The sequence below is a fragment of the Lampris incognitus genome, chromosome 15, assembly GCF_029633865.1.
Source record: "Lampris incognitus isolate fLamInc1 chromosome 15, fLamInc1.hap2, whole genome shotgun sequence".
In the NCBI taxonomy this organism is placed as follows: domain Eukaryota; kingdom Metazoa; phylum Chordata; class Actinopteri; order Lampriformes; family Lampridae; genus Lampris; species Lampris incognitus.
In genome coordinates this window covers 7,651,791-7,679,066 of record NC_079225.1, presented here as the reverse complement: position 1 = coordinate 7,679,066, position 27,276 = coordinate 7,651,791, and the positions used below count along the sequence as shown (strand labels likewise).

The window sequence follows — 27,276 nt, the reverse complement described above, 5'->3', positions numbered from 1 at the left end:
AGGCCCATATCACACACAGACCCGTATCACACAGACCAGTATAACACAGGCCAGTATCACACAGGCCCGTATCACACAGGCCCATATCACACACAGGCCCGTATCACACAGGCCCATATCACACACAGGCCCGTATCACACAGGCCCATATCACACACAGGCCCATATCACACACAGGCCCGTATCACACAGACCCGTATCACACACAGGCCCATATCACACACAGGCCCGTATCACACAGGCCCATATCACACAGGCCCATATCACACACAGGCCCATATCACACACAGGCCCGTATCACACAGACCCGTATCACACACAGGCCCATATCACACACAGGCCCATATCACACAGGCCCATATCACACACAGGCCCATATCACACAGACCCGTATCACACACAGGCCCGTATCACACAGGCCAGTATCACACAGGCCCGTATCACACAGGCCCATATCACACAGGCCCATATCACACACAGGCCCGTAGCACACAGGCCCATATCACACAGGCCCATATCACACAGGCCCATATCACACACAGGCCCGTATCACACAGGCCCATATCACACACAGGCCCGTATCACACAGGCCCGTATCACACACAGGCCCGTATCACACAGGCCCGTATCACACAGGCCCGTATCACACACAGGCCCATATCACACAGGCCCGTATCACACAGGCCCATATCAAACAGGCCCGTATCACACAGGCCCGTATCACACACAGGCCCGTATCACACAGGCCCGTATCACACAGACCCGTATCACACACAGGCCCGTATCACACACGCCCGTATCACACAGGCCCATATCACACACAGGCCCATATCACACACGCCCGTATCACACAGGCCCATATCACACACAGGCCCATATCACACACAGGCCCGTATCACACAGGCCCATATCACACAGGCCCATATCACACACAGACCCGTATCACACAGGCCCGTATCACACACAGACCCGTATCACACACAGGCCCGTATCACACACAGACCCGTATCACACACAGGCCCGTATCACACACAGGCCCGTATCACACAGGCCCGTATCACACACAGACCCGTATCACACACAGGCCCGTATCACACAGGCCCGTATCACACAGGCCCGTATCACACAGGCCCATATCACACAGGCCCGTATCACACAGGCCCATATCACACAGGCCCGTATCACACAGGAGACTTCTGAAAATATTTCCGCCTACGATGAAAAGGAAAGTTCTGTTTCTTTGTCCTGGACACCTTGCTCCTACTACTGTTATGTGGGATCAGCAGCAGGAGGTTGTGACTCAGTGCAGTTCTCCACCCGCTGTGGTTGAGGTGCATTCAATACAGTTCTCCACCCGCTGTGGTTGAGGTGCATTCAGTACAGTTCTCCACCCGCTGTGGTTGAGGTGCATTCAATACAGTTCTCCACCCGCTGTGGTTGAGGTGCATTCAGTACAGTTCTCCACCCGCTGTGGTTGAGGTGCATTCAATACAGTTCTCCACCCGCTGTGGTTGAGGTGCATTCAGTGCAGTTCTCCACCCGCTGTGGTTGAGGTGCATTCAGTACAGTTCTCCACCCGCTGTGGTTGAGGTGCATTCAGTACAGTTCTCCACCCGCTGTGGTTGAGGTGCATTCAGTACAGTTCTCCACCCGCTGTGGTTGAGGTGCCTTCAGTACAGTTCTCCACCCGCTGTGGTTGAGGTGCATTCAGTGCAGTTCTCCACCCGCTGTGGTTGAGGTGCATTCAATACAGTTCTCCACCCGCTGTGATTGAGGTGCATTCAGTACAGTTCTCCACCCGCTGTGGTTGAGGTGCATTCAGTACAGTTCTCCACCCGCTGTGGTTGAGGTGCATTCAGTACAGTTCTCCACCCGCTGTGGTTGAGGTGCATTCAGTACAGTTCTCCACCCGCTGTGGTTGAGGTGCATTCAGTGCAGTTCTCCACCCGCTGTGGTTGAGGTGCATTCAGTACAGTTCTCCACCCGCTGTGGTTTAGGTGCATTCAGTACAGTTCTCCACCCGCTGTGGTTGAGGTGCATTCAATACAGTTCTCCACCCGCTGTGATTGAGGTGCACTCAGTACAGTTCTCCACCCGCTGTGGTTGAGGTGCATTCAGTACAGTTCTCCACCCGCTGTGGTTGAGGTGCATTCAGTACAGTTCTCCACCCGCTGTGGTTGAGGTGCATTCAGTGCAGTTCTCCACCCGCTGTGGTTGAGGTGCATTCAGTGCAGTTCTCCACCCGCTGTGGTTGAGGTGCATTCAGTACAGTTCTCCACCCGCTGTGGTTGAGGTGCATTCAGTACAGTTCTCCACCCGCTGTGGTTGAAGTGCATTCAGTACAGTTCTCCACCCGCTGTGGTTGAGGTGCATTCAGTACAGTTCTCCACCCGCTGTGGTTGAGGTGCATTCAATGCAGTTCTCCACCCGATGTGGTTGAGGTGCATTCAGTGCAGTTCTCCACCCGCTGTGGTTGAGGTGCATTCAGTGCAGTTCTCCACCCGATGTGGTTGAGGTGCATTCAGTGCAGTTCTCCACCCGATGTGGTTGAGGTGCATTCAGTACAGTTCTCCACCCGCTGTGGTTGAGGTGCATTCAGTACAGTTCTCCACCCGCTGTGGTTGAGGTGCATTCAGTACAGTTCTCCACCCGCTGTAGTTGAGGTGCATTCAGTGCAGTTCTCCACCCGCTGTGGTTGAGGTGCATTCAGTGCAGTTCTCCACCCGCTGTGGTTGAGGTGCATTCAGTGCAGTTCTCCACCCGATGTGGTTGAGGTGCATTCAATACAGTTCTCCACCCGCTGTGATTGAGGTGCATTCAGTACAGTTCTCCACCCGCTGTGGTTGAGGTGCATTCAGTACAGTTCTCCACCCGCTGTGGTTGAGGTGCATTCAGTACAGTTCTCCACCCGCTGTGGTTGAGGTGCATTCAGTACAGTTCTCCACCCGCTGTGGTTGAGGTGCATTCAGTGCAGTTCTCCACCCGCTGTGGTTGAGGTGCATTCAGTACAGTTCTCCACCCGCTGTGGTTGAGGTGCATTCAGTGCAGTTCTCCACCCGCTGTGGTTGAGGTGCATTCAGTACAGTTCTCCACCCGCTGTGGTTTAGGTGCATTCAGTACAGTTCTCCACCCGCTGTGGTTGAGGTGCATTCAGTACAGTTCTCCACCCGCTGTGGTTGAAGTGCATTCAGTACAGTTCTCCACCCGCTGTGGTTGAGGTGCATTCAGTACAGTTCTCCACCCGCTGTGGTTGAGGTGCATTCAGTGCAGTTCTCCACCCGATGTGGTTGAGGTGCATTCAGTGCAGTTCTCCACCCGCTGTGGTTGAGGTGCATTCAGTGCAGTTCTCCACCCGATGTGGTTGAGGTGCATTCAGTGCAGTTCTCCAACCGATGTGGTTGAGGTGCATTCAGTACAGTTCTCCACCCGCTGTGGTTGAGCTGCATTCAGTACAGTTCTCCACCCGCTGTGGTTGAGGTGCATTCAGTACAGTTCTCCACCCGCTGTGGTTGAGGTGCATTCAGTACAGTTCTCCACCCGCTGTGGTTGAGGTGCATTCAGTGCAGTTCTCCACCCGCTGTGGTTGAGGTGCATTCAGTACAGTTCTCCACCCGCTGTGGTTGAGGTGCATTCAGTACAGTTCTCCACCCGCTGTGGTTGAGGTGCATTCAGTACAGTTCTCCACCCGCTGTGGTTGAGGTGCATTCAGTGCAGTTCTCCACCCGCTGTGGTTGAGGTGCATTCAGTACAGTTCTCCACCCGCTGTGGTTGAGGTGCATTCAGTGCAGTTCTCCACCCGCTGTGGTTGAGGTGCATTCAGTGCAGTTCTCCACCCGCTGTGGTTGAGGTGCATTCAGTACAGTTCTCCACCCGCTGTGGTTGAGGTGCATTCAGTACAGTTCTCCACCCGCTGTGGTTGAGGTGCATTCAGTGCTTGAGGTGCATTCAGTACAGTTCTCCACCCGCTGTGGTTGAGGTGCATTCAGTACAGTTCTCCACCCGCTGTGGTTGAGGTGCATTCAGTACAGTTCTCCACCCGCTGTGGTTGAGGTGCATCTGGATCTGACTGAGCACATCAGTCCAGGATGTTTGTCCTCTGTCAACTTTTCTGGTTTACTGACACGACAGACTGTCTGTCCCATGCTTGACATAAATCACCCAGGACTGGATCACTTCACTGGTGAGGTACTGCAGAGGTTTCAGCAGAACCTCCTCCTCCTCCTCCTCCTCCTCCTCAGCACCACCCCCCTGCCATTACTGCGTATGTGTGCAGGTTTGGTGTGGGTCCGGCAGTGTCTCATGCGTCGCCAGGGCTCGGGAGTATTGGTGAACACTGTACAAAACCCCAACGGCTGGAAACACAAATAACACACCCCTTTAAGCAGGGGTGTGGACTCGTGTCACATGACTTGGACTTGAGTCACAAATTCAGACTTCGGACTTGGCAGCCATGAAAAAGACTTGCAGCTCCACTTTGACCTTAAGACCAGAGACCCACGCCTTCACCTGGACTTGAGCCTTTTGACTTGAAAGACTCGATACCTTCTCCAAGCCCCAGCAGACATAACTGCTTTTAAAAGGTGTGCAGCCAATCTACCACTACAACTACTTCTACTCCTGCTACTCCTGCTACTACTGCTACTCCTGCTACTACTACTCCTGCTACTACTACTCCTGCTACTACTACTACTACTTCTACTCCTGCTACTCCTGCTACTACTGCTACTCCTGCTACTACTACTCCTGCTACTACTGCTACTACTACTCCTGCTACTGCTACTACTATTACTACTACTGCTACTCCTGCTGCTACTGCTACTACTACTACTGCTACTCCTGCTACTACTACTGCTACTCCTGCTACTACTACTACTCCTGCTACTGATACTACTACTGCTACTCCTGCTACTACTACTGCTACTCCTGCTACTACTACTGCTACTACTACTACTCCTGCTACTGATACTACTACTGCTACTCCTGCTACTACTACTGCTACTCCTGCTACTACTACTTCTACTCCTGCTACTCCTGCTACTACTACTGCTACTACTACTACTGCTACTCCTGCTACTACTACTACTTCTACTCCTGCTACTCCTGCTACTACTGCTACTACTGCTACTGCTACTGCTAGTACTACTACTACTACTTCTACTCCTGCTACTCCTGCTACTACTACTACTACTACTGCTACTCCTGCTACTACTACTGCTACTACTACTACTACTGCTACTACTACTACTACTGCTACTACTACGACTACTACTACTACTGCTACTCCTGCTACTACTACTCCTGCTACTGCTACTACTACTACTGCTACTATTACTACTGCTACTCCTGCTACTACTACTCCTGCTACTGCTACTACTACTACTGCTACTATTACTACTGCTACTCCTGCTACTCCTGCTACTGCTACTCCTGCTACTACTACTGCTACTCCTGCTACTACTACTACTCCTGCTACTGATACTACTACTGCTACTCCTGCTACTACTACTGCTACTACTACGACTACTACTACTACTACTACTGCTGGTACTACTACTCCTGCTACTACTACTACTACTACTGCTACTCCTGCTACTGCTACTACTACTGCTACTTCTACTACTACTGCTACTACTACGACTACTACTACTACTACTACTGCTGGTACTACTACTACTGCTACTACTGCTACTGCTACTACTACTTCCGGCTGCCTCCTTTAGGGGGCGCCACAGCGGATCATCCGTTTCCACCTCTTCCTGTCCTCTACATCTTCCTCTGTCACACCAGCCACCTGCATGTCCTCCCTCACCACCTCCATAAACCTCCTCTTTGGCCTTCCTCTTCTCCTCTTCCCTGGCAGCTCCATACCCAGCCTCCTCCTCCTCCCAGTGTACCCAGCAGCCAGTAAACCCCTAGTTCCCTTAACCAGGTGCCTGTTGACTTGTGCCGTAGTGGATGCACATTGGGAAAAGCGTTGCTGGTTTGCAGCAGAACCTCTCTGCATGTATGTGTGTGTGTGTGTGTGTGTGTGTGTGTGTGTGTGTGTGAGCCGTTGCTCCAGGAAATCTGCCAGACAGCACAGCCACTGGTACCAGACTGGTTTCTGTTCTGAGTTTTGGCAGCATTTTATTTATTGATTGCTGTTGGGATGTAAAGAAAAGTTCAACCAACACAACAAAAAAGGCCTCTCACAACAAACCACGGGTGGCCCACTAGTCAGCACTGCTGCCTCCCAGCAAGAAGGTCCCGGGTTCGAACCCCCGGTCGTCCCGGGTCCTTTCTGTGTGGCGTTTGCACGTTCTCCCCGCGTCTGCGTGGGTTTCCTCCGGCTGCTCCGGCTCCCTGCCACCGTCGGTAAGACGCGCACGTTAGGGTTAATACTCCTGCCTGTGCCCCTGAGCAAGGCAATGGAAAGAAGAAGTGGAGCTGGGCCCCGGGTGCCGCAGCTGCCCCCTGCTGCTATGCAACAGGACGGTGGCGTGCAGAGACACAGTCGCTGTAACCCGACAACTGTACAATTACACAAAACAAGGGGCTTCTTCTTCTTCTTCTTCTTCTTCTTCGTGTCTGGGTAGCCCAGCCGAGCTTAAAGTGTGATGAAGACGGCAGAATGAGCACAGTGAGAGTTTCAGGACTCGACACTCGATTAGGGACTTGGGACTTGAGTACCAAGACTTGTGACTGGAAAAACAACGATTTGGTCCCACCTCTGGTTTCAAGGTCACATGTCACGTACTGACACTTGGTCTGGGACCAGACAGACATCTTACAGGTTTTGCAAACATTTTCCAGGTCGAGACCAGCTCGACGATGATGATGATGCTGATGACAGTAAAAAGCGTATCCAACATGTCCTGCCTCGCTCGGTGTGTTGGAACCTCCTAGCCAAACACCGTCATCACGCAGAGGACGGATGGATGGGAACAGCTCACCGTACTTGGTGGAGGTGTCCCGCTGATAACAGCTACCCCGGACAGCATCCGGATGTGGGCCAAGTCAGGCAACGATGCGGCACTGATGGCCTTCTTCTGGCCCTGCCAACATGGATGTCAGCCTGAAGTGGCCCACATGGATCATAGCAAATATGGCCCAAATATGCCCCCCCCCCTTTTTTTTCTGTGGCAAAGCTGCGGCGCTCTGGGCAGCATGCGACCTGGACGTGACCCTGAAGTGGCCCGTGTGGTACATGGTGAATATGGCCCAAATAGCACAAAACTAATAATATAAGCAACCTTTGGCAAATATGTGGCACATGTGGTCCAGGTCTGGCAAGCAGGAGCGGCATCATCCCACGCGCCATGTGGGCCGGATGGAGGTGTCGGTGTCGGTGTGGTGTGGTGTGGGCCGGATGGAGGTGTCGGTGTCGGTGTGGTGTGGGCCGGATGGAGGTGTCGGTGTCGGTGTGGTGTGGTGTGGGCCGCATGGAGGTGTCGGTGTGGTGTGGTGTGGGCCGGATGGAGGTGTCGGTGTGGTGTGGTGTGGGCCGGATGGAGGTGTCGGTGTCGGTGTGGTGTGGTGTGGGCCGGATGGAGGTGTCGGTGTGGTGTGGGCCGCATGGAGGTGTCGGTGTGGTGTGGTGTGGGCCGGATGGAGGTGTCGGTGTCGGTGTGGTGTGGTGTGGGCCGGATGGAGGTGTCGGTGTGGTGTGGGCCGGGTCCGGGCCACAGCAGCAGCGGGTGTGCTATCCGGGACTGACAGTCCTGTGGGAAATGCCTTCGTATCCCTTGTTAGTGCGCACTGCCACGGGGAGATGTTCATATGAGACGTTACTCGGGTGTCGTCACCGCCGGTGACCACATGGCCGACACGGCAGACTGCGGGGCAGAGCGGAAGACGCGGCGTGTGCACACGGCGTCCTCCAACCCCGGCGTGACGTCACTAAGGAGACGTGGCACGGGGACCGTCTGAAGGCTCGGCAGCGCTCCACCGAGCGAGCGCTCGTTCACTCCTCATCCGGCCGGCACGCACCGCGGAGGGGCAAGCAGCCAGGAAGTCGCAGAAAGCCCGATCGCCCGGCCGACACCCCCTCCGCCCGGGGCAGCGAACATGGCTTCCAATAACGGCTCGGCCGGCAAGTGGGAAGTGGTGAAGAAAGGGAAGAAAAGCAGCAGTTCGGGAGGAGGAAAGACCTCGACCGGCGGCGCGGGGAGGAAAGCCCTGGCCGAGGCGAACCTACCGTCGCGACGTAAGTGCACCGGCCCAGCATGGCTGACGGGGCGGTGTGAGCCGCTTTCCCCGCTTCACAGGCTAGTCCACGGAAGGGCCGCGGCTGCTGCGTGTCTGCTGGGCCCCGTTGGCAATGACCGCTGCAGAGACGGCTCTGCCTGTCACTCAGATGTGACCAAACTGCTACCTGGCTAGCTACAGCGCTCAGCTAGCTAGCTAGCTAGCCAGCCAAGCGCTGTAGCTAGCCAGCTAGCCAGCCAAGCGCTGTAGCTAGCCAGCTAGCTGCACACACCTTGTACTGTCTGAGAGTTTCCGGCGAGCTTCTCTGTGAAGACCATCCCTGTTTGGGTTCGAGTCCTCTAACACATGGACCCAAACGACAGGCGACATCTGTCATGTAGCTTCGCTAGCTAACTACTAGCAACATAGCCACTGTAGCCATATGATAACAAGGGTAACGTCATCACAGCGACCCCCCCCCCGCTTGTTACCCTACTTGCTGTGTTACGACATAGTTCAGCGCTTATCCACACTACTATAGTTACCCCGGTTCAGTGCTTAGCCACACTACTATAGTTACCCCGGTTCAGTGCTGATCCACACTACTACAGTTACCCCGGTTCAGTGCTGATCCACACTACTATAGTTACTCCGGTTTAGTGCTTATCCACACTATAGTTACCCTGGTTCAGTGCTTATCCACACTACTATAGTTACCCTGTTTCAGTGCTGATCCACACTACTATAGTTACCCCGGTTTAGTGCTTATCCACACTATAGTTACCCTGGTTCAGTGCTTATCCACACTATAGTTACCCTGGTTTAGTGCTTATCCAGACTATAGTTACCCCGGTTTAGTGCTTATCCACACTATAGTTACTCTGGTTCAGTGCTTATCCACACTATAGTTGCGTCGGTTCAGTGCTTATCCACACTATAGTTACCCTGGTTCAGTACTTAGCCACACTATAGTTACCCTGGTTCAGTACTTAGCCACACTATAGTTACCCTGGTTCAGTACGTAGCCACACTATAGTTACCCTGGTTTAGTGCTTATCCAGACTATAGTTACGTCGGTTCAGTGCTTATCCACACTATAGTTTCCCTGGTTTAGTGCTTATCCACACTATAGTTACGTCGGTTCAGTGCTTATCCACACTATAGTTGCGTCGGTTCAGTGCTTATCCACACTATAGTTACCCTGGTTCAGTGCTTATCTACACTATAGTTTCCCTGGTTCAGTGCTTATCTACACTATAGTTACCCTGGTTCAGTGCTTATCCACACTATAGTTACCCTGGTTCAGTGCTTATCCACACTATAGTTACCTTGGTTTAGTGCTTATCCAGACTATAGTTACGTCGGTTCAGTGCTTATCCACACTATAGTTACCCTGGTTCAGTGCTTATCCACACTATAGTTACCCTGGTTCAGTGCTTATCCACACTATAGTTGCGTCGGTTCAGTAGTTATCCACACTATAGTTACCCTGGTTCAGTGCTTATCCACACTATAGTTACGTCGGTTCAGTGCTTATCCACACTATAGCTGCGTCGGTTCAGTGCTTATCCACACTATAGTTACCCTGGTTCAGCGCTTATCCACACTATAGTTTCCCTGGTTCAGTGCTTATCTACACTATAGTTACCCTGGTTCAGTGCTTATCCGCACTATAGTTTCCCTGGTTCAGTGCTTATCCGCACTATAGTTTCCCTGGTTCAGTGCTTATCCACACTATAGTTATGTCGGTTCAGTGCTTATCCACACTATAGTTACCCTGGTTCAGTGCTTATCCACACTATAGTTACCCTGGTTTAGTGCTTATCCAGACTATAGTTACGTCGGTTCAGTGCTTATCCACACTATAGTACCCTGGTTCAGTGCTTATCCACACTATAGTTACCCTGGTTCAGTGCTTATCCACACTATAGTTTCCCTGGTTCAGTGCTTATCTACACTATAGTTACCCTGGTTCAGTGCTTATCCGCACTATAGTTTCCCTGGTTCAGTGCTTATCCGCACTATAGTTTCCCTGGTTCAGTGCTTATCCACACTATAGTTATGTCGGTTCAGTGCTTATCCACACTATAGTTACGTCGGTTCAGTGCTTATCCACACTATAGTTGCGTCGGTTCAGTGCTTATCCACACTATAGTTACCCTGGTTCAGTGCTTATCCACACTATAGTTTCCCTGGTTCAGTGCTTATCTACACTATAGTTACCCTGGTTCAGTGCTTATCCACACTATAGTTATGTCGGTTCAGTGCTTATCCACACTATAGTTATGTCGGTTCAGTGCTTATCCACACTATAGTTACGTCGGTTCAGTGCTTATCCACACTATAGTTTCCCTGGTTCAGTGCTTATCCACACCATATTTACTCTGCAGCTAATCTGACAGATCTCTTTGGTTGTGGAAGCTGTTAAATTAACGCCCAGGTACTTTTGATACCATTCACTTTGAGTGGAGACATGAGTACCGCTGTCATGGGATACATTGGATGAATTTTTGATTTATAAATTGGAGCAGACAGTTTGACACAGAAACTAGATTTGTCATGTAGTTAGAAATGATCCTGAAATTCAAACTAGAGGCGGCGTCCCCTGTTGCCTGTAGACGTCAATGGTTATACAGTACAATTTTTTACTCAGTAATTTGATTTGTGGTTTTATACAGTATTAATGCATCTGAGTATGGTTCTGATTATGAATCATGAGAACAGCGGCACTGTTTTTTTTAACAAACTTTATTGGCATTTATAAGTGACAGTACAAGACAAAGGTGACTCATCCATTAAACACTAAGGTAAGACAAAACATGGCTACACTGGAAAGTGTGTAGTAATGTTTTACCTAAGGTAAGACAAAACATCACTACACTGGAAAGTGTGTAGTGATGTTTTATCTACAAACCTCAATACCAATGAAGTTGGGACGTTGTGTAAAACGTGAATAAAAACAGAATACAATGATTTGCAAATCCTTTTCAACCTATATTCAATTAAATACACTACAAAGACAAGATATTTAATGTTCAAACTGATAAACTTTTTTGTTTTTTTTTGCAAATATTCACTCATTTTGAATGTGATGCCTGTAACACGTTCCAAAGAAGCTGGGGCAGGGGAAACAAAAGACTGGGAAAGTTGAGGAATGCTCTAAAAACACCTGTCTGGAACATTCCACAGGTGAACGGGTAAACTGGAAACAGGGGAGCGTCATGATTGGGTATAAAAGGAGCATCCCCGAAAGGCTCAGTCGTTCACAAGCAAGGATGGGCGAGGGTCACCACTTTGTGAACAACTGTGTGAGCAAATAGTCCAACAGCTTAAGAACAACGTTTCTCAACGTACAATTGCAAGGAATTTAGGGATTTCCTCATCTCCAGTCCATAATATCACCACAAGATTCAGAGAATCCGGAGAAATCTCTGCATGTAAGCGGCAAGGCGGAAAACCCACATTGAATGCCCGTGACCTTCGACCCCTCAGGCTGCACCACATTAAAAACCGACATCATTGTGTAAAGGATATTACCACGTGGGCTCAGGAGCACTTGGGAAAACCATCGCCAGTTAACACAGTTCGTCGCTACATCTACAAGTGCAAGTTAAAACTCTACCATGCAAAGCCAAAGCCATATATCAACACCACCCAGAAACACCGCCTGCTTCTCTGGCCCGAGCTCATCTGAGATGGACTGACGCCAAGTGGACAAGTGTGCTGTGGTCTGACGAGTCCACATTTCACATTGTTTTTGGAAATCATGGACGTCGTGTCCTCCGGGCTAAAGAGGAAAAGGACCATCCAGATTGTTCTCAGCCCAGAGTCCAGAAGCCAGCATCTGTGATGGTATGGGGGGTGTTAGGGCCCATGGCATCATGGGTAACTTGCACATCTGTGAAGGCACCATTAATGCTGAAAGGTCCATACAGGTTTTGGATCAACATACTTATGCTGCCATCCAAGCGACGTCTTTTTCAGGGACGTCCCTGTTTATTTCAGTAAGACAATGCCAAGCCACATTCTGCACGTGTTACACCAGCGGGGCTTCATAGTAAAAGAGTGCAGGTACTAGACTGGCCTGCCTGCAGTCCAGACCTGTCCCCCATTGAACATGTGTGGTGCATTATGAAGCACACAATACGACAACGGAGACCCCGGGCTGTTGAGCAACTGAAGTCGTACATCAAACAAGAATGGGAAAGAATTCCACCTACAAAGCTTCAACAATTAGTGTCCTCAGTTCCCAAACGCTTATTGAGTGTTGTTAAAAGGAAAGGTGGTGTAACACAGTGGTGAACATGCCCCTGTCCCAGCTTCTTTGGAACGTGTTACAGGCATCAAATTCAAAATGAGGGAATATTTGCAAAAAAACAATAAAGTTTATCAGTTTGAACATTAAATATCTTGTCTTTGTAGTGTATTCAATTGAATATAGGTGGAAAAGGATTTGCAAATCACTGTATTCTGTTTTTATTTATGTCTTACACAACGTCCCAACTTCATTGGAATTGGGGTTTGTAAGGTAAGACAAAACATGACTACACTGAAAAGTGTGTAGTGATGTTTTATCTAAGGTAAGACAAAACATGACTACACTGGAAAGTGTGTAGTGATGTTTTATAAGAGCAAACATGACTACACTGGAAGGTGTAAGCAGATAACAGAATTACAATACAAGTAAGATGTATAAGGAGAGAAGAAGAAGAAGAAGAAGGGAGGTGAGGAAAAAAAGAATAATAAGGGTCAGGGGTTATTATGTCAGAAGGTTGCTGCACTGGTCCAGAGCAGAGTGGTGGTGTTGTAGAGGAACACGTGGATGCACTGTAGCGGTGGGTTTGATATCGGTCCCAACATCTTTATGCCACAGCAGTCTTGCCTTTGCTGTAGACTGTCAGAAAGAGAGAGAGGTGTGGCCTACATAGTTGAAAATACCCTGTCTAGTGGAGTAGTTACTTAAGTCTACTACTATTACTTTCAGCTGCTCCCGTTAGGGGTCGCCACAGCAGATCATCCGTTTCCATCTCTTCCTGTCTTCTGCATCTTCCTTCGTCACACCAGCCACCTGCATGTCCTCCCTCACCACATCCATAAACCTCCTCTTTGGCCTTCCTCTTCTCCTCTTCCCTGGCAGCTCCATATTCAGCATCCTTCTCCCAATATACTCAGCATCTCTCCTCCACACATGTCCAAACCATCTCAATCTTGCCTCTCTTGCTTTGTCTCCAAACCGTCCAACCTGAGCTGTCCCTCTAATATACTCGTTCCTAATCCTGTCCTTCTTCATCACTCCCAGTGAAAATCTTATCATCTTCAACTCTGCCACCTCCAGCTTCACCTCCTGTCTTTTCATCAGTGCCACTGTCTCCAAACCATATAACATAGCTGGTCTCACAACCATCTTGTTAACCTTCCCTTTAACTCTTGCTGGTACCCTTCTGTCGCAAATCACTCCTGACACTCTTCTCCACCCACTCCACCCTGCCTGCACTCTCTTCTTCACCTCTCTCCTGCACTCCCTGTTACTTTGGACAGTTGACCCCAAGTATTTAAACTCATATGCCTTCATCACCTCCACTCCTTGCATCCTGACCATTCCACTGTCCTCCCTCTCATTCACGCATAAGTATTCCGTCTTGTTCCTACTGACTTTCATTCCTCTTCTCTCCAGTGCATACCTCCACCTCTTCCAGGCTCTCCTCAACCTGCACCCTACTCTCGCTACAGATCACAATGTCATCCGCGAACATCATCGTCCATGGAGACTCCTGCCTGATCTTGTCCGTCAACCTGTCCATCACCATTGCGAGTGGAGTAGTTACTAAAGTGATGTGTGGGGAAAAAAAGAATTATAAGGGTCAGGGGTTATTATGTCAGAAGGTCGCTGCACTGGTCCAGAGCAGAGTGGTGGTGTTATAGAGGGAAACGTGGATGCACTGTAGGGGCGGGTTTGATATCGGTCCCAGCATCTTTATGCCACAGCAGTCTTGCCTTTACTGTAGACTGTCAGAAAGAGAGAGAGGTGTGGCCTACATAGTTGAAAATACCCTGTCTAGTGGAGTAGTTACTAGAGTGATATGTGGACCGGACGGGGCAATTAAATTAAAATCTCTGCTGCTGCTTTTTGTTGTGATAAAGCCATCTGAAGTCTTGCTTTTAGAGAAGGGCAGTGGTGGCAGTTTTTGGACGGCTGGCGAAGGATGCAAAAAAGGGTCCAGGGTGTAGGGTAAAAGAATACATATTTTTTTCAAAAACGCTCTTAGACTCAGGCCTGTGAGATATCATTTCTGCTGCTGAGATGATGAAACCTGAAGTACCATGAACTACACCCGAACATGTGCAGAAGCGTTAGTACTTATAAAAACTGCTGAAAAAAACAATCTGTTGTGCAACCAGTATGTGTTCAAAAGCACTTTCTGTCAATATATTGGTCTGAGGCCTTAAACGATTGCATAATAGAATGGCTGTTTTGTTTTTAACTGGTGGTTCAGCATGTTCAAATCCCTGCCTAGTATTAAGTTGGACAGACGTTTTAGTGTTCGAGCAGCCTCCCCAAATATTCAAACCAGTTTGAATTGCCCTGTGGGTGGCAGGTTGTCTTAGTGGATAACACTGTTGCCTCACAGCAGCAGGGTCCTGACCCGAGCCCATCTCTGCTGGGGGGGGGGGTGTTCTCCCCATAGTGGTGTGGGGTTCCTCTGGGTGCTCTGGTTTCCTCCCTCAGCCCAAAGCCTTGCATGTAAGGTGGATTTGAGTCTGGAAATTGCATATCTGTGGGATGGTCTATGAATGGGCCTTGGAGTGGACTGGCGACCTGCCCAGGGTGTCTCCCCACCTTCCACCCAGTGCCTGCTGGAGTAGGCTCCAGCCCCCAGCACCATGATTTAGATGAGTCCTGTATAGATAGTGGACGGAGATGGATCAGTTGCTTTGAAAGTGGTATTATTGAAACCTTTAAAGAAAAACTGTGATATCTGATACTTGTAAAGATTATAGCTTTTTCAATAACTGAAATAAAGGCCACCATGTGCCAGCTGATGCGAGTTAAGAACGCTGCAGCTCAGTTCAGTACAAAACTCCCACACTGGTGCTTTGAGCTGACTAGTGCCTCTTCATGACCACCTGTGAAGTCTCACAGTGACGGTACATTTCTGTCATTGAGATTTTTGTGCAGTTTGTTTGCGTCAGTGAAATAACTTAAAAATGTCTTACAGAATGAAACATATGTTTGTACTGCTCCCTCAATGTTGTAAACTTCCCAGAAGTGTTGGAACAAAGATGAACAGCAAGCCAAACTCTAAGTCAGGGGAATTTAATGACGTCTTGCCGTTAACTATAGTGAAACGACGACGACGACGAGTGAAACTGTAGAGAAGAAAATAAAATACAATTTTGAGCACCTGCGCTAAATATAAAAATATACATAGGTGTAAAATATCTGCATATAGATATACCGTTATCTATCAAAAGTAACCTTAATTACAGTAAGACTGTATAAAATCTCTATGGCTAACTAGCTAAAACTTCTAAGGATGCTTTACACTAGATTTAAAAAAAGAAGATTAAAACAAAGATCAAGACTTCTGGTTGAGTGGCAAATAGAGGAAGACCTACTTTTCAGTGCTCCTGCAGAATCCTTGCTAAATCCATATTTTAACAAAATTTTCCTTTAGCTTGGTCTAGTCAGAAAGGCACGAACTGATGAAGCCTCTCGGATGAGAGGCGAAACGTCTTCACGGATATATACCAAGTCCAGTTGCACTTGATTCAATTCCTTTGGATAACATTTTTCTTATAAATATGCAAAGGGGTGTCTGGGTGGCGTAGCGGTCTATTCCGTTGCCTGCCAACACGGGGCTCTCCGGTTCGAATCCCTGTGTTGCCTCCGGCTTGGTCGGGCGACCCTACAGACACAGTTGGCCTTGCCTGTGGGTGGGAAGCCGGATGTGGGTATGTGTCATGGTCGCTGCACTAGCACCTCCTCTGGTTGGTCGGGGCACCTGTTCGGGGGGGAGGGGGAACTGGGGGGAATAGCGTGATCCTCCCACATGCTACGTCCCCTTGGTGAAACTCCTCACTGTCAAGTGAAAAGAAGCGGCTGGTGACTCCACATGTGTCGGAAGAGACGTGGTAGTCTGCAGCCCTCCCCGGATTGGCAAAAGAGGATGGAGCAGTGAGCCTCACCCACACCTGCGGAAAGTCCGACCATGGACATTGCATCAATCAAAGCGGATATCCTTTCCTCATCAAGAAAAGATATATCCTCTATAAGAGAAAAGCTGAAGAGGGCTTTAGCAGATGATTTCGAAGGTCTGAAAAATGAAATAAAGGCAGTGAAAAGTAAAATTACTAACAATACAACCGCAACCCACGCAGAAATAGCTCAGGTTAAAGCTCATGTAAAAGCCGTGGAGGAAGGACTGTCAACATGGTTGGATGAAGTAGTGTCGGTACACATCACTGTAACAAACCTGAAGAAGCAGGTCGAAGACTTAAAAGAAAAATGTGAGGGCATGAAGGGGAGGATGAGGAGAGGTAACATTCAAATCATGGGGGTCGCTGAGCAACCAGGATCAGGCTCTCCCACGGCAGTTTCCAAACCTGTTAAGGAAGTGTTCAAGATGGACAAAGACATACAGATCGAGTGCTCACATCGGAGCCTGACACAGAGAAACCCGGGAGACAAGCTGTGTGTGATCATTGCAAAATTACACAATGACAGGGACGCAATGGACATCCTGAGGAAGACCCGTGACCGGGGTGGCCAACTCAACTACAACGGCAATCTAGTCGCCATATTTCTCTTTCTGTCTAAGGCTTTGCTAGGTACCCCAGACAGGACTCCATTGCAATAATTCAGACGGGAGGTGATGAAGGCATGGATCAGGATCTCTGCCACGGAGTCTGAGAGTAATGGCCAGAGTCTGGAGAAGTTTTTGAAGTGAAAGAAAGCAGATTTGGTGACAGATCTGAAGTGTGACTGGAATGAATGGCACCAAGGATGGCACCAAGGTTGCAGACTTCTGGGGATGGGCAGATGGAGCAGCCGTCCACGTTGAGGAGAAGATCTCCAACCTTCCAGAGCAGCGCCTTGGAAGCCACAACCATGAGCTCAGTCTTATTGCTATTTAGCTTGAGTAGATTTGGTGACATCCAGGTTTTATTTGGTAGAGACAGTAAACAAGGGATTGTGGGGGGGTGCTGAGGGGATGGTCTAGTGTTGAGATAAATCGGCATGTCATCAGCGTAGCAATGGAAACTTAACCGTGGTGGTGGGTGATCTGATCTGTAGATGGTAAAGAGGAGGGGTCCAAGCACATCCCAGCAATGCCAGAATAATGCACTTTGTTGCAATGATACACAGTCAACTATAACAAAATAGGGATCATTTATAGAAATAGCATTATTTTTGAGTAACGTTGGTGCCAGTGCAACTAGAACTTATTTTAGCTACCATTTTACGAACATAACATCACTCGCCTGTATGAGTTGGTGTTTTTACATCCTACTGGTAGTGCAGTGCCCGTTCATCCAAACGTCACACTTGACACTCAAAGAAATACGGGTGTAATCCGCTCTCCGACCTTATTGTCAGTTGCAGTGGCAGTAATGTGCTGTTCATGTTTCCTCTCGTTGACTCCATGTGAAGTGAAGAAGTGGAATTTATTGTGACTAACTTCACTGAAAACTTTACTGCTTGCAGTTTTCTCGGGAACCGCTCATCCAAACAATTTCACAATCGACACTGCACTTCCCTGCGTCCTCAGCAATACACCCATTAAATGTGGAGTCGATCGGATGAACAGTTGTCGAGAAAATCCCACCCCCTTCATAATCCGGGATCATCCTATATTGGAAAATAAAATGCTGCGTTCTGTATTGAATCAATAAGGGATGCAATTTGTCTCATATTTAGGTACATGTCATTTCATCTATACACTAGGTCTTCAAAGTGCTGAGAATAACACAACATCAAATAAAATCAAACCAGTTATATAAGCGTAGTGGAGAAGTTTAATTTCAGTGGTGAGCTACAGACTGACAAGCTCTGCGTGCAGTGTGAGATTGCATGTCAGTGCCATGCCGTCATCGGTGCCATTAGGCCTAACTCAGTGGTTTCCTTGCCCAGTTAAAAATGGCACACTTAGTTGCTTGCAGTTACTGATGGTTTCCATTTGTTTGGGAATGGATACAGTGTTGTGTTTGTGATGTTTCAGTCTTGTTTGTGTCAAACCAATCAGTATTGCAAAGCCAAAGTATACAAATATTTTTGTTATACTTGTAATTCTAAGCGCTTTTGTTATTTTGTCTTACAATAAGGCGCTTCAAACCGTGTGTATCGGCATATTGGATTCCGGCTTCCGCCACCAGTAAGTGAAAATTCTGGCCTGGCCCATGTACTATAAATATAGTGTCGTTCATATTTGAGGGGCATCAACTGTGCTTCCAGGGTTTGCCATAGGCAGCACTTGACTCGAGTCATTTGACTCGCCACTCTGTTTCTGCGGCGATGTGTGTTGGTCTTTAGGCTATGTAACCTTTCTGTGCACGGACCAGCTGACAATGTTGCTAATAATGTCTTGCTTTCTCTCAGTGTAATGCAGCGAATATCACTGCAGCTGGAAAGACACAGTTGTCATGTGCTTTGTCAGGGTTGTGGGAACTGTCGAACCTCTGTGAGGTCACTTGACAGAAATTAAGGAATCCATGTTTTGGTGACTGAAGAAGAAGCATGGATGACTACACTGCAGCTGGGTGATATATCAATATAATATCAATATACTGATATGATTGTAATATAGTGATATGATTGTATAATATCTCAATATATTACCAATAGTCATCCCCAATAGTCTCATATTGAGGTTTTCAAGGGGCATGACCCAGGAAGGAGTCAGCCAACTCTGTTGTTGGCTGAGATGGACAGCATAGCAGTGCAGCATGTCTTTCAGTCTAATTAAAGATATTGATTGTGAACGATTCTGTTGTTCGACAGTATTGTTGTTTGTTAATTTAAAAACATTTTCCAAGAGGTTTGGTGTATTTTATGCATGTTTGTAATCCTGAGGGATTTGGTTGAACGAGGTCCTATCTATGCACCTTTTGTGACATAACAGCTTTTGACAACTTTTTCTTATCATAGATAAATAATAGACCTTTTAAAAATGGTCACCAATGTAGCAGTGACAATTCGAGCCCCAGGTAGTCCAACCTGGGTGGGTCATCCTCTGTGTGGAGTTTGCATGTTCTCCCCGTGTCTGCGTGGGTTTCCTCCGGGGGCTCCGGTTTTCTCCCACAGTCCAAAGACATGTAGGTCAGGTGAATTGGCTGTACTAAATTGTCCCTAGGTATGAATGTGTGTGTGTGTGTGTCGGCCCTGTGATGGCCTGGCGGCCTGTCCAGAGTGTCTCCCCGCCTGCCGCCCAATGACTGCTGGAATAGGCGCCAGCATCCCCGCAACCCTGAGAACAGGATAAGCGGTTCAGCTAATGGATGGATAAAAATTGTCATTTTAATAGGCTTCGAATCTGAGACAACACCTGACAAAGTGCTGTGAAACAGAAGCACAGAAACAGCATACTAGCTCCGACAAATTTGAGATATATACTTATAAGATTTATATGTATTTATAATTTCTTTAGTGTCATTTCTCAGTACTCGCATACGTTGAAATGAAATGTGTCTGCATTTAATCCTTCCTATACACTAGGAGCAGTGGGCGGGGCCAACTCGTTCCACATTTAACCCTTCCTATACACTAGGAGCAGTGGGCGGGGCCAACTCCAGTTCCACATTTAACCCTTTGTACACACTAGGAGCAGTGGGCGGGGCCAATTCCAGTTACACGTTTAACCCTTCCTGTACACTAGGAGCAGTGGGCGGGGCCAACTCCAGTTCCACATTTAACCCTTCCTATACACTAGGGGCAGTGGGCGGGGCCAACTCCAGTTCCACATTTAACCCTGCCTATACACTAGGAGCAGTGGGCGGGGCCAACTCCAGTTCTACTTTTAACCCTTCCTGTACACTAGGAGCAGTGGGCGGGGCCAACTCCAGTTCCACATTTAACCCTTCCTATACACTAGGGGCAGTGGGCGGGGCCAACTCCAGTTCCACATTTAACCCTGCCTATACACTAGGAGCAGTGGGCAGGGCCAACTCCAGTTCTACTTTTAACCCTTCCTATACACTAGGAGCAGTGGGTGGGGCCAACTTCAGTTCCACATTTAACCCTTCCTATACACTAGGAGCAGTGGGTGGGTCCAAATCCAGTTCCACATTCCGTCAGCTATTAGCCTAAATCTATAACATTTTACAACCTGAACCCAACAAGAATCAAACAGATACAGAACACGCTTATTTCTGTTATAACAGCAACACTTGTAATGAGATAGCCATAACAGTAGGCTTAACATTGTATTACCCTGACATTTTTCCCACAATGAACGAACTGTAATAAATAGAACAAGCTAATGCAATTACAATAACAGCAGCACACATTTCAATAAACGAACAATATAAATGAAAATAAATGAGTGGCCTTATATAGAATTAAGTTAACTGTAATAAACAAAACAAGGTAGGTAGCGCATTAATGGCAGTTATAATCAGCAGCACAGCACACATTTTAATACTTAAAAAAATTTTTTTTCCAAACATTCAAATAAAAATAAATAGATAAAAAGCTACTCACTTGTAACTGGGAATGGTGAAGGTGTCCGCCACTTCTCCAAGCTGTTGTGCAGTGTTGACTCCTGTACGGCTCACCTCTATTACTTTGGTTTCTAGTACAGAGGCCTAGAGTTCCCGCTCCTGGGTTATAAAGTGACAGGTGACAGACATGTAAGCCTCCATACTCACGGAGGTCCAGATGTCCTTTGTGAAACTCGAGGCAGTTGAGTTTTCAGCGAGAGTTGGAATTTGGTCTGGCACGCTGCTGTACTTCTGAGACAGGGCATGTGAAATACTGGTGCGTTTGGGTTCAGTGTAGTCGGGCTCCATCTTCTTCTTTAATATTCTGAAGCCTCTGCCTTCGACTACATTAGTGGGTCTGATATCCATAGTGAAGAACATGGCATCTGTTGTGTCTCTCTTTCTTTTCTCCGTTGTTGGTTTTTGGACCTGTAGGGTCTGCTGTGTAGTTTTGGGTGTGGTTGAGGATGTTGATGGCTGCGATGCCTGGGGATGCACCTATGAACAAGTTATTGGGGGTTTTTTATGCCAATAATTGCCTTAGCCCCAGACATTCCCACGTGACTCCTTATATTTATTTTAGCTATTCGGATCAGTTGCAGCTATTTCACAAGCAAAGTGAGTGCACGTTTTTATCGTGTGTAGCGTTACTGTTTAAACGGCGGCGAAGAGCAGCTTGATAATGGTGACTGGAAAATAGACACGAGCTAAGCTAAGTTTGCTAGCTAGTAGTCTACTACTCACAGCATTCAGGTGGTTTGTCGTGCTTGTTGTGCCACCGTGGTAGGCCAGTTTCACATATTTGGCCCACTGCCTTGATGTCACTGTTGTGAGTGAGAGGGATGTCAGGCGCCGCAGCTGAGACAGTATATAGTATTTACACATTAGTGAAATTTAAAAGTATAAATGTAGAACAAGAATGGGCTGACCAATGTATTTTGCAGTTCGCCTTTTTTGATAGCCTACAACATTTAGCCAAAAACCCCCAACAAAAAACAACAACATCCGAATCCCAAAACTGAAACCAAATACCTACCCAATGAACAAATATCCGAACACTCAGACATTCGGGTCTGGCCTTCAAAATCTCGGTGTGAAGTTGTTTCCTATGCTTCTGTGTGTCATGGTTGCCACCTAAGCCTCCTGTTTAGATCCCGGCATACAACCTCACACTCCTCCCTTGATGTCTATCTCTCACCACCTAAATCTGCACTGCAGTTGCACTGTCCCGACCAAGACATGAACACACCTGTTGAGCTGATCCATGAAAACTGGGTTCAGTCTGACAGAAGTCGACAGAATTTTATCAGACTGTTGGCTTAGCCTGCTGGCCATGGATGCTATTTGCCTATCCAGGCAAAAACAGCCATGGATGCAATTCATGAGCCAACATATAAATGGGAAATGTGGATCGTTGTTAACAAGGAAAACACATTTAATGTTTTTAAAAAAGTAGACAACCCCACCTTTAATTAGGGGCGTAAAGTGGTAAAAGACAAGTGTTGTAGATGTTGTGATAGATTAAGCCCCTCCTCTGATTTACCCCTCTGTAGAACATTAGTACTGGAGTTTCTGTTAGGGATTTGTGCCATCTGTCAACATGACGGGCAACATTTTAATGTACTGGATGTTTGAGAAATTTACCACGCATCCATATAATTTCGGTGCATAACCTATTAGGGTAATCCTTCCACAGTGTTCGGAACAATCTACTACTACTACTACTACTACTACTTCTACACTACTACTTTCGGCTGCTCCCGTTAGGGGGCGCCACAGCGGATCATCCGTTTCCATCTCTTCCTGTCCTCTGCATCTTCCTCTGTCACACCAGCCACCTGCATGTCCTCCCTCACCACATCCATAAACCTCCTCTTTGGCCTTCCTCTTCTCCTCTTCCCTGGCAGCTCCATATTCAGCATCCTTCTCCCAATATACTCAGCATCTCTCCTCCACACATGTCCACACCATCTCAATCTTGCCTCTCTTGCTTTGTCTCCAAACCGTCCAACCTGAGCTGTCCCTCTAATATACTCGTTCCTAATCCTGTCCTTCTTCATCACTCCCAGTGAAAATCTTATCATCTTCACCTCTGCCACCTCCAGCTCCACCTCCTGTCTTTTCATCAGTGCCACTGTCTCCAAACCATACAACATAGCTGGTCTCACAACCATCTTGTTAACCTTCCCTTTGATTCTTGCTGGTACCCTTCTGTCACAAATCACTCCTGACACTTCTTCACCCACTCCACCCTGCCTGCACTCTCTTCTTCACCTCTCTTCTCCACTTCACATTACATTGAACAGTTGACCCCAAGTATTGTTTTTTTGTTTTGTTTTTTGCATTTTCCGCCTTTATTTGATAGTGATAGTCGAGAGAGAGACAGGAAAGGCAGGGGAGAGAGAGGGGATGACATGCAGCAAAGGGCCCGGGCCACATTCGAACCCAGGCCACTGCAGTAAGGATTCAGCCTTATGTGGTACGCGCTCTACCAGGTGAGCTACCACGGCGCCCTGACCCCAAGTGTTTAAAATCAGTTACCTTCATCACCTCCACTCCTTGCATCCTGACCATTCCACTGTCCTCCCTCTCATTCATACGTAGATATTCCGTCTTGCTCCTACTGACTTTCATTCCTCTTCCCTTCAGTGCATACCTCCACCTCTCCAGGCTCTCCTCAACCTGCACCCTACTCTCACTACAGATCACAATGTCATCCAAAACATCATCGTCCATGGAGACTCCTGCCTGATCTCGTCCCATCAACCTGTCCGTCACTATTGCAAACAAGAAAGGGCTCAGATCCAATCCTTGGTGTAATCCCACCTCCACCTTGATTGAACCCATCTGTCATTCCCACCACACACCTCACCACTGTCACACTTCCCTCATACATATCCTGCACCACTCCTACATACTTCTCTGCAACTCCTGACTTCCTCATACAATACCACACCTCCTCTCTCGGCACCCTGTCGTATGCTTTCTCTAAATCTACAAAGACACAATGTGACTCCTTCTGGCCTTCTCTATACTTCTCCATCAACATTCTCAAAGCAAACATCACATCCGTGGTGCTCTTTCATGGCATGAAACCATACTGCTGCTCTCTGATCATCACCTCTCCTCCTCTTAACCTAGCTTCTATTAATCTTTCCCAAATCTTCATGCTGTGGCTGATCAACTTTATACCTCTGTAGTTGCTACAGTTCTGCACATCGCCCTTGTTCTTGAAAATCAGTACCAGTATGCTTCTTCTCCACTCCTCAGGCATCCTCTCACTTTCCAGGATTGTGTTAAACAATCTAGTTAAAAACTCCACTGCCATCTCTCCTAAACATCTCCATGCCTCCACAGGTATGTTATCAGGACCAACTGCCTTTCCACTCTTCATCCTCTTCATAGCTGCCCTCACTTCCTCCTTGCTAATCCGCTGAACTTCCTGATTCACTAGCCCCACTTCATCCAACCTTCTCTCTCTCATTTTCTTCATTCATCAGCCCCTCAAAGTACTCCTTCCACCTTCTCAGCACACTCTCCTCACTTGTCAGCACATTTCTATCTCTATCTTTGATCGCCCTAACTTGCTGCACATCCTTTGCAGCTCGGTCCCTCTGTCTAGCCAATCGGTACAAGTCCTTTTCTCCTTCCTTAGTGTCTAATCTGTCATACAACTCACCATACGCCTTTTCCTTTGCCTTTGCCACCTCTCTCTTTGCTTTACGCTGCATCTCCTTGTACTCCTGTCTACTTTCTTCATCTCTCTGACTATCCCATTTCTTCTTTGCCAACCTCTTCCTCTGTATAATTTGCTGTACTTCCTCATTCCACCACCAAGTCTCCTTGTCTTCCTTCCTCTGTCCTGATGACACACCAAGTACCTTCCTAGCTGTCTCCCTCACTATTTCTGCAGTGGTTGTCCAGCCATCTGGCAACTCCTCACTACCACCCAGTGCCTGTCTTACCTCCTGCCTGAACTCCACACAACAGTCTTCCTTCTTCAACTTCCTCCATTTGAGTCTTGGCTCTGTCTTCACTCTCTTCCTCTTTTAGGTCTCCAAAGTCATCCTACTGACCATCCGATGCTGCCAAGCTACATTCTCCCGTCACCACCTTGCAATCTCCAATCCCATTCAGATTCCACCTCCTGCATATATAGTCCAACTGTGTGCACTTCCCTCCACTCCACTCTTGTACGTCACTCTGTGTTCCTCCCTCCTCTTGAAATATGTATTCACCACAGCCATTTCCATCCTTTTTGCAAAATCCACCACCATCTGTCCTTCCACATTCCTCTCCTTGACACCATATCTACCCATCACCTCCTCATCACCGCTGTTCCCTTCACCAACATGTCCATTGAAGTCTGCTCCAATCACCACTCTCTCCTCCTTGGGTACCCTCTCCACCACGTCGTCCAACTCACTCCAGAATTCTTCTTTCTCTTCCATCTCACACCCAACTGGCATATGCGCTGATAATATTTGATAATAATATACAAATCTGATAATATACACCTTCGATTTCCAGCTTCATACTCATCACTCTGTCTGACACTCTCTTCACGTCCATCACACTCTTAACATACTCTTCCTTCAGAATGACCCCTATCCCATTTCTCCTCCCATTCGCACCATGGTAGAAGACTTTGAACCCACCTCCGATGCTCCTGGCCTTACTCCCCTTCCACCTGGTCTCTTGCGCACACACAGTATATCTACCTTCCTTCTTTCCATCATGTCAGCCAACTCTCTCCATTTACCAGTCATAGTACCAACATTCACCTCCATTCTCATACCCTTCCCTCTCTCCTGCTGCCTCTGGACATGCCTTCCCCCTCTCCTTCTCCTTTGCCCAACAGTAGCATAGTTTCCAACGGCACCCTGCTGGCCAACAGTACCAGTGGTAGTCATTGGTAGCCTGGGCCTTGACCGATCCGATATGGAAATCTGATTTATGATCCGCATATTTGATTTGATTTGGCTAAGGTTTTATGCTTTATGTCCTTTTTTTTCAGATCCCCCCCCCCTTTTTTTTTTCTCCCCAATTGTATCCGGCCAATTATCCCACTTTCGAGCTGTCCCGGTTGCTGCTGCATCCCCTCTGCCGATCCGGAGAGGGCTGCAGACTACCACATGCCTCCTCCCATACATGTGGAGTCACCAGCCACTTCTTTTCACCTGACAGTGAGGAGTTTCACCAGAGGGACGTAGCACATGGGAGGATCACGCTGTTCTCCCCAGTTCCCCTTCCCCCCCCGAACAGGTGCCCCGATTGACCAGAGGAGGCGCTAGTGCAGCGACCAGGACACACACCCACATCCAGATTCCCCCCCGCAGACATGGCCAATTGTGTCCGCAGGGACGCCCGACCAAGTCGGTGGTAATACGGGGATTCGAACGGAATAGACTGCCACGCAACCCGGACGCCCCTTTATGCCCTTTGTGATGCAACCCTCCCAGTTTATCCGGACTTGGGACCGGCACTAAGAATGCACTGGCTTGTGCATTCTCAATGGCTTTGTTCAGAATGTTGAGCATAATAAATCTCAATTATTGTGATCATTTAAATAAAGAACTTGGAAATTACCCTTTGATGTTGTAGTAAAGTGAAGTCAAACTTCGGTCTTGGCGTAGCTTGCAGTTCACATCTGCCTCGTAACTTTGTCTGCGTTATCTTCTGTGAGACAGAATCCTCACTCGGCAGGCACATTAGAAACGGGGTTCGCCAGTTTTGTCCAGTCAGGGCACACTTTGCTTAATGTGCTAATGCAACTGCATGCAAACGGAGAAGCGGCTCGTCTCCACCTCTATTTATTTCAATGAGAGACACGTTGCCTTTCAGCCTGATGGCAGCAGTATTGAAGAGGGTGTGCGGCTGCCGCCCACTTGATTGTGCAAAGTTTTTCCACCTTTTCCGCCATTGCCGCTAAAGTTTGACCATGTTGAACATTTACCGGTGGCTGTTGGCCAGTCGGGAGGAAGAGGTGAACCAAGCGGCAACCACCAGGGCTGAAAGATGATTTGAAAGGGCCTTTAGTTGCAGTTTCAACAGGGCCAGTAGATGGCTGGCTCCAAAAACACTCCAAAACTCCCAGTCTAAAGAAAGCCAAGGAGAGAATTTCCAACTTCTACTAACAAATACAAAATCCATTCATTTTGCTCTTCAAGAGGTGAGGGTCTCCGTTAGTAATTTTGACTCTGGCACACACTGTGGGGGGTCATTATTTTGAAAACCATTGTTCTGTAAAGGAGATATTGAGGATTTAATTGTCTGCCTTGATTGACAGGTCTGTCTGCCACTGAGGTCCCTCCCTAGCTCCACTCTTGGTCCGCCATGTTGCCAAATATGGATTTTCTGACTCCCAACAAATGACAAGATGGTGGCGAGCATAAATCCAAACTCTAGGCTTCA

At 48.0% G+C, this 27,276-nt stretch overlaps 1 protein-coding gene across 1 annotated transcript in view; it reads left to right on the top strand.

Annotated features, from left to right (window-relative positions):
• Positions 1 to 7,648: 7,648 nt before the first annotated feature.
• tmem214 (transmembrane protein 214) overlaps positions 7,649 to 27,276 on the top strand; it is a 66,830-nt gene continuing 47,202 nt past the window's right edge. The window contains exon 1 of the mRNA XM_056294312.1: positions 7,649 to 8,185. Within this exon, the coding sequence (XP_056150287.1) occupies positions 8,047 to 8,185 (139 nt within the window). The 5' untranslated portion in view covers positions 7,649 to 8,046. The remainder of the gene's footprint in view (positions 8,186 to 27,276) is intronic.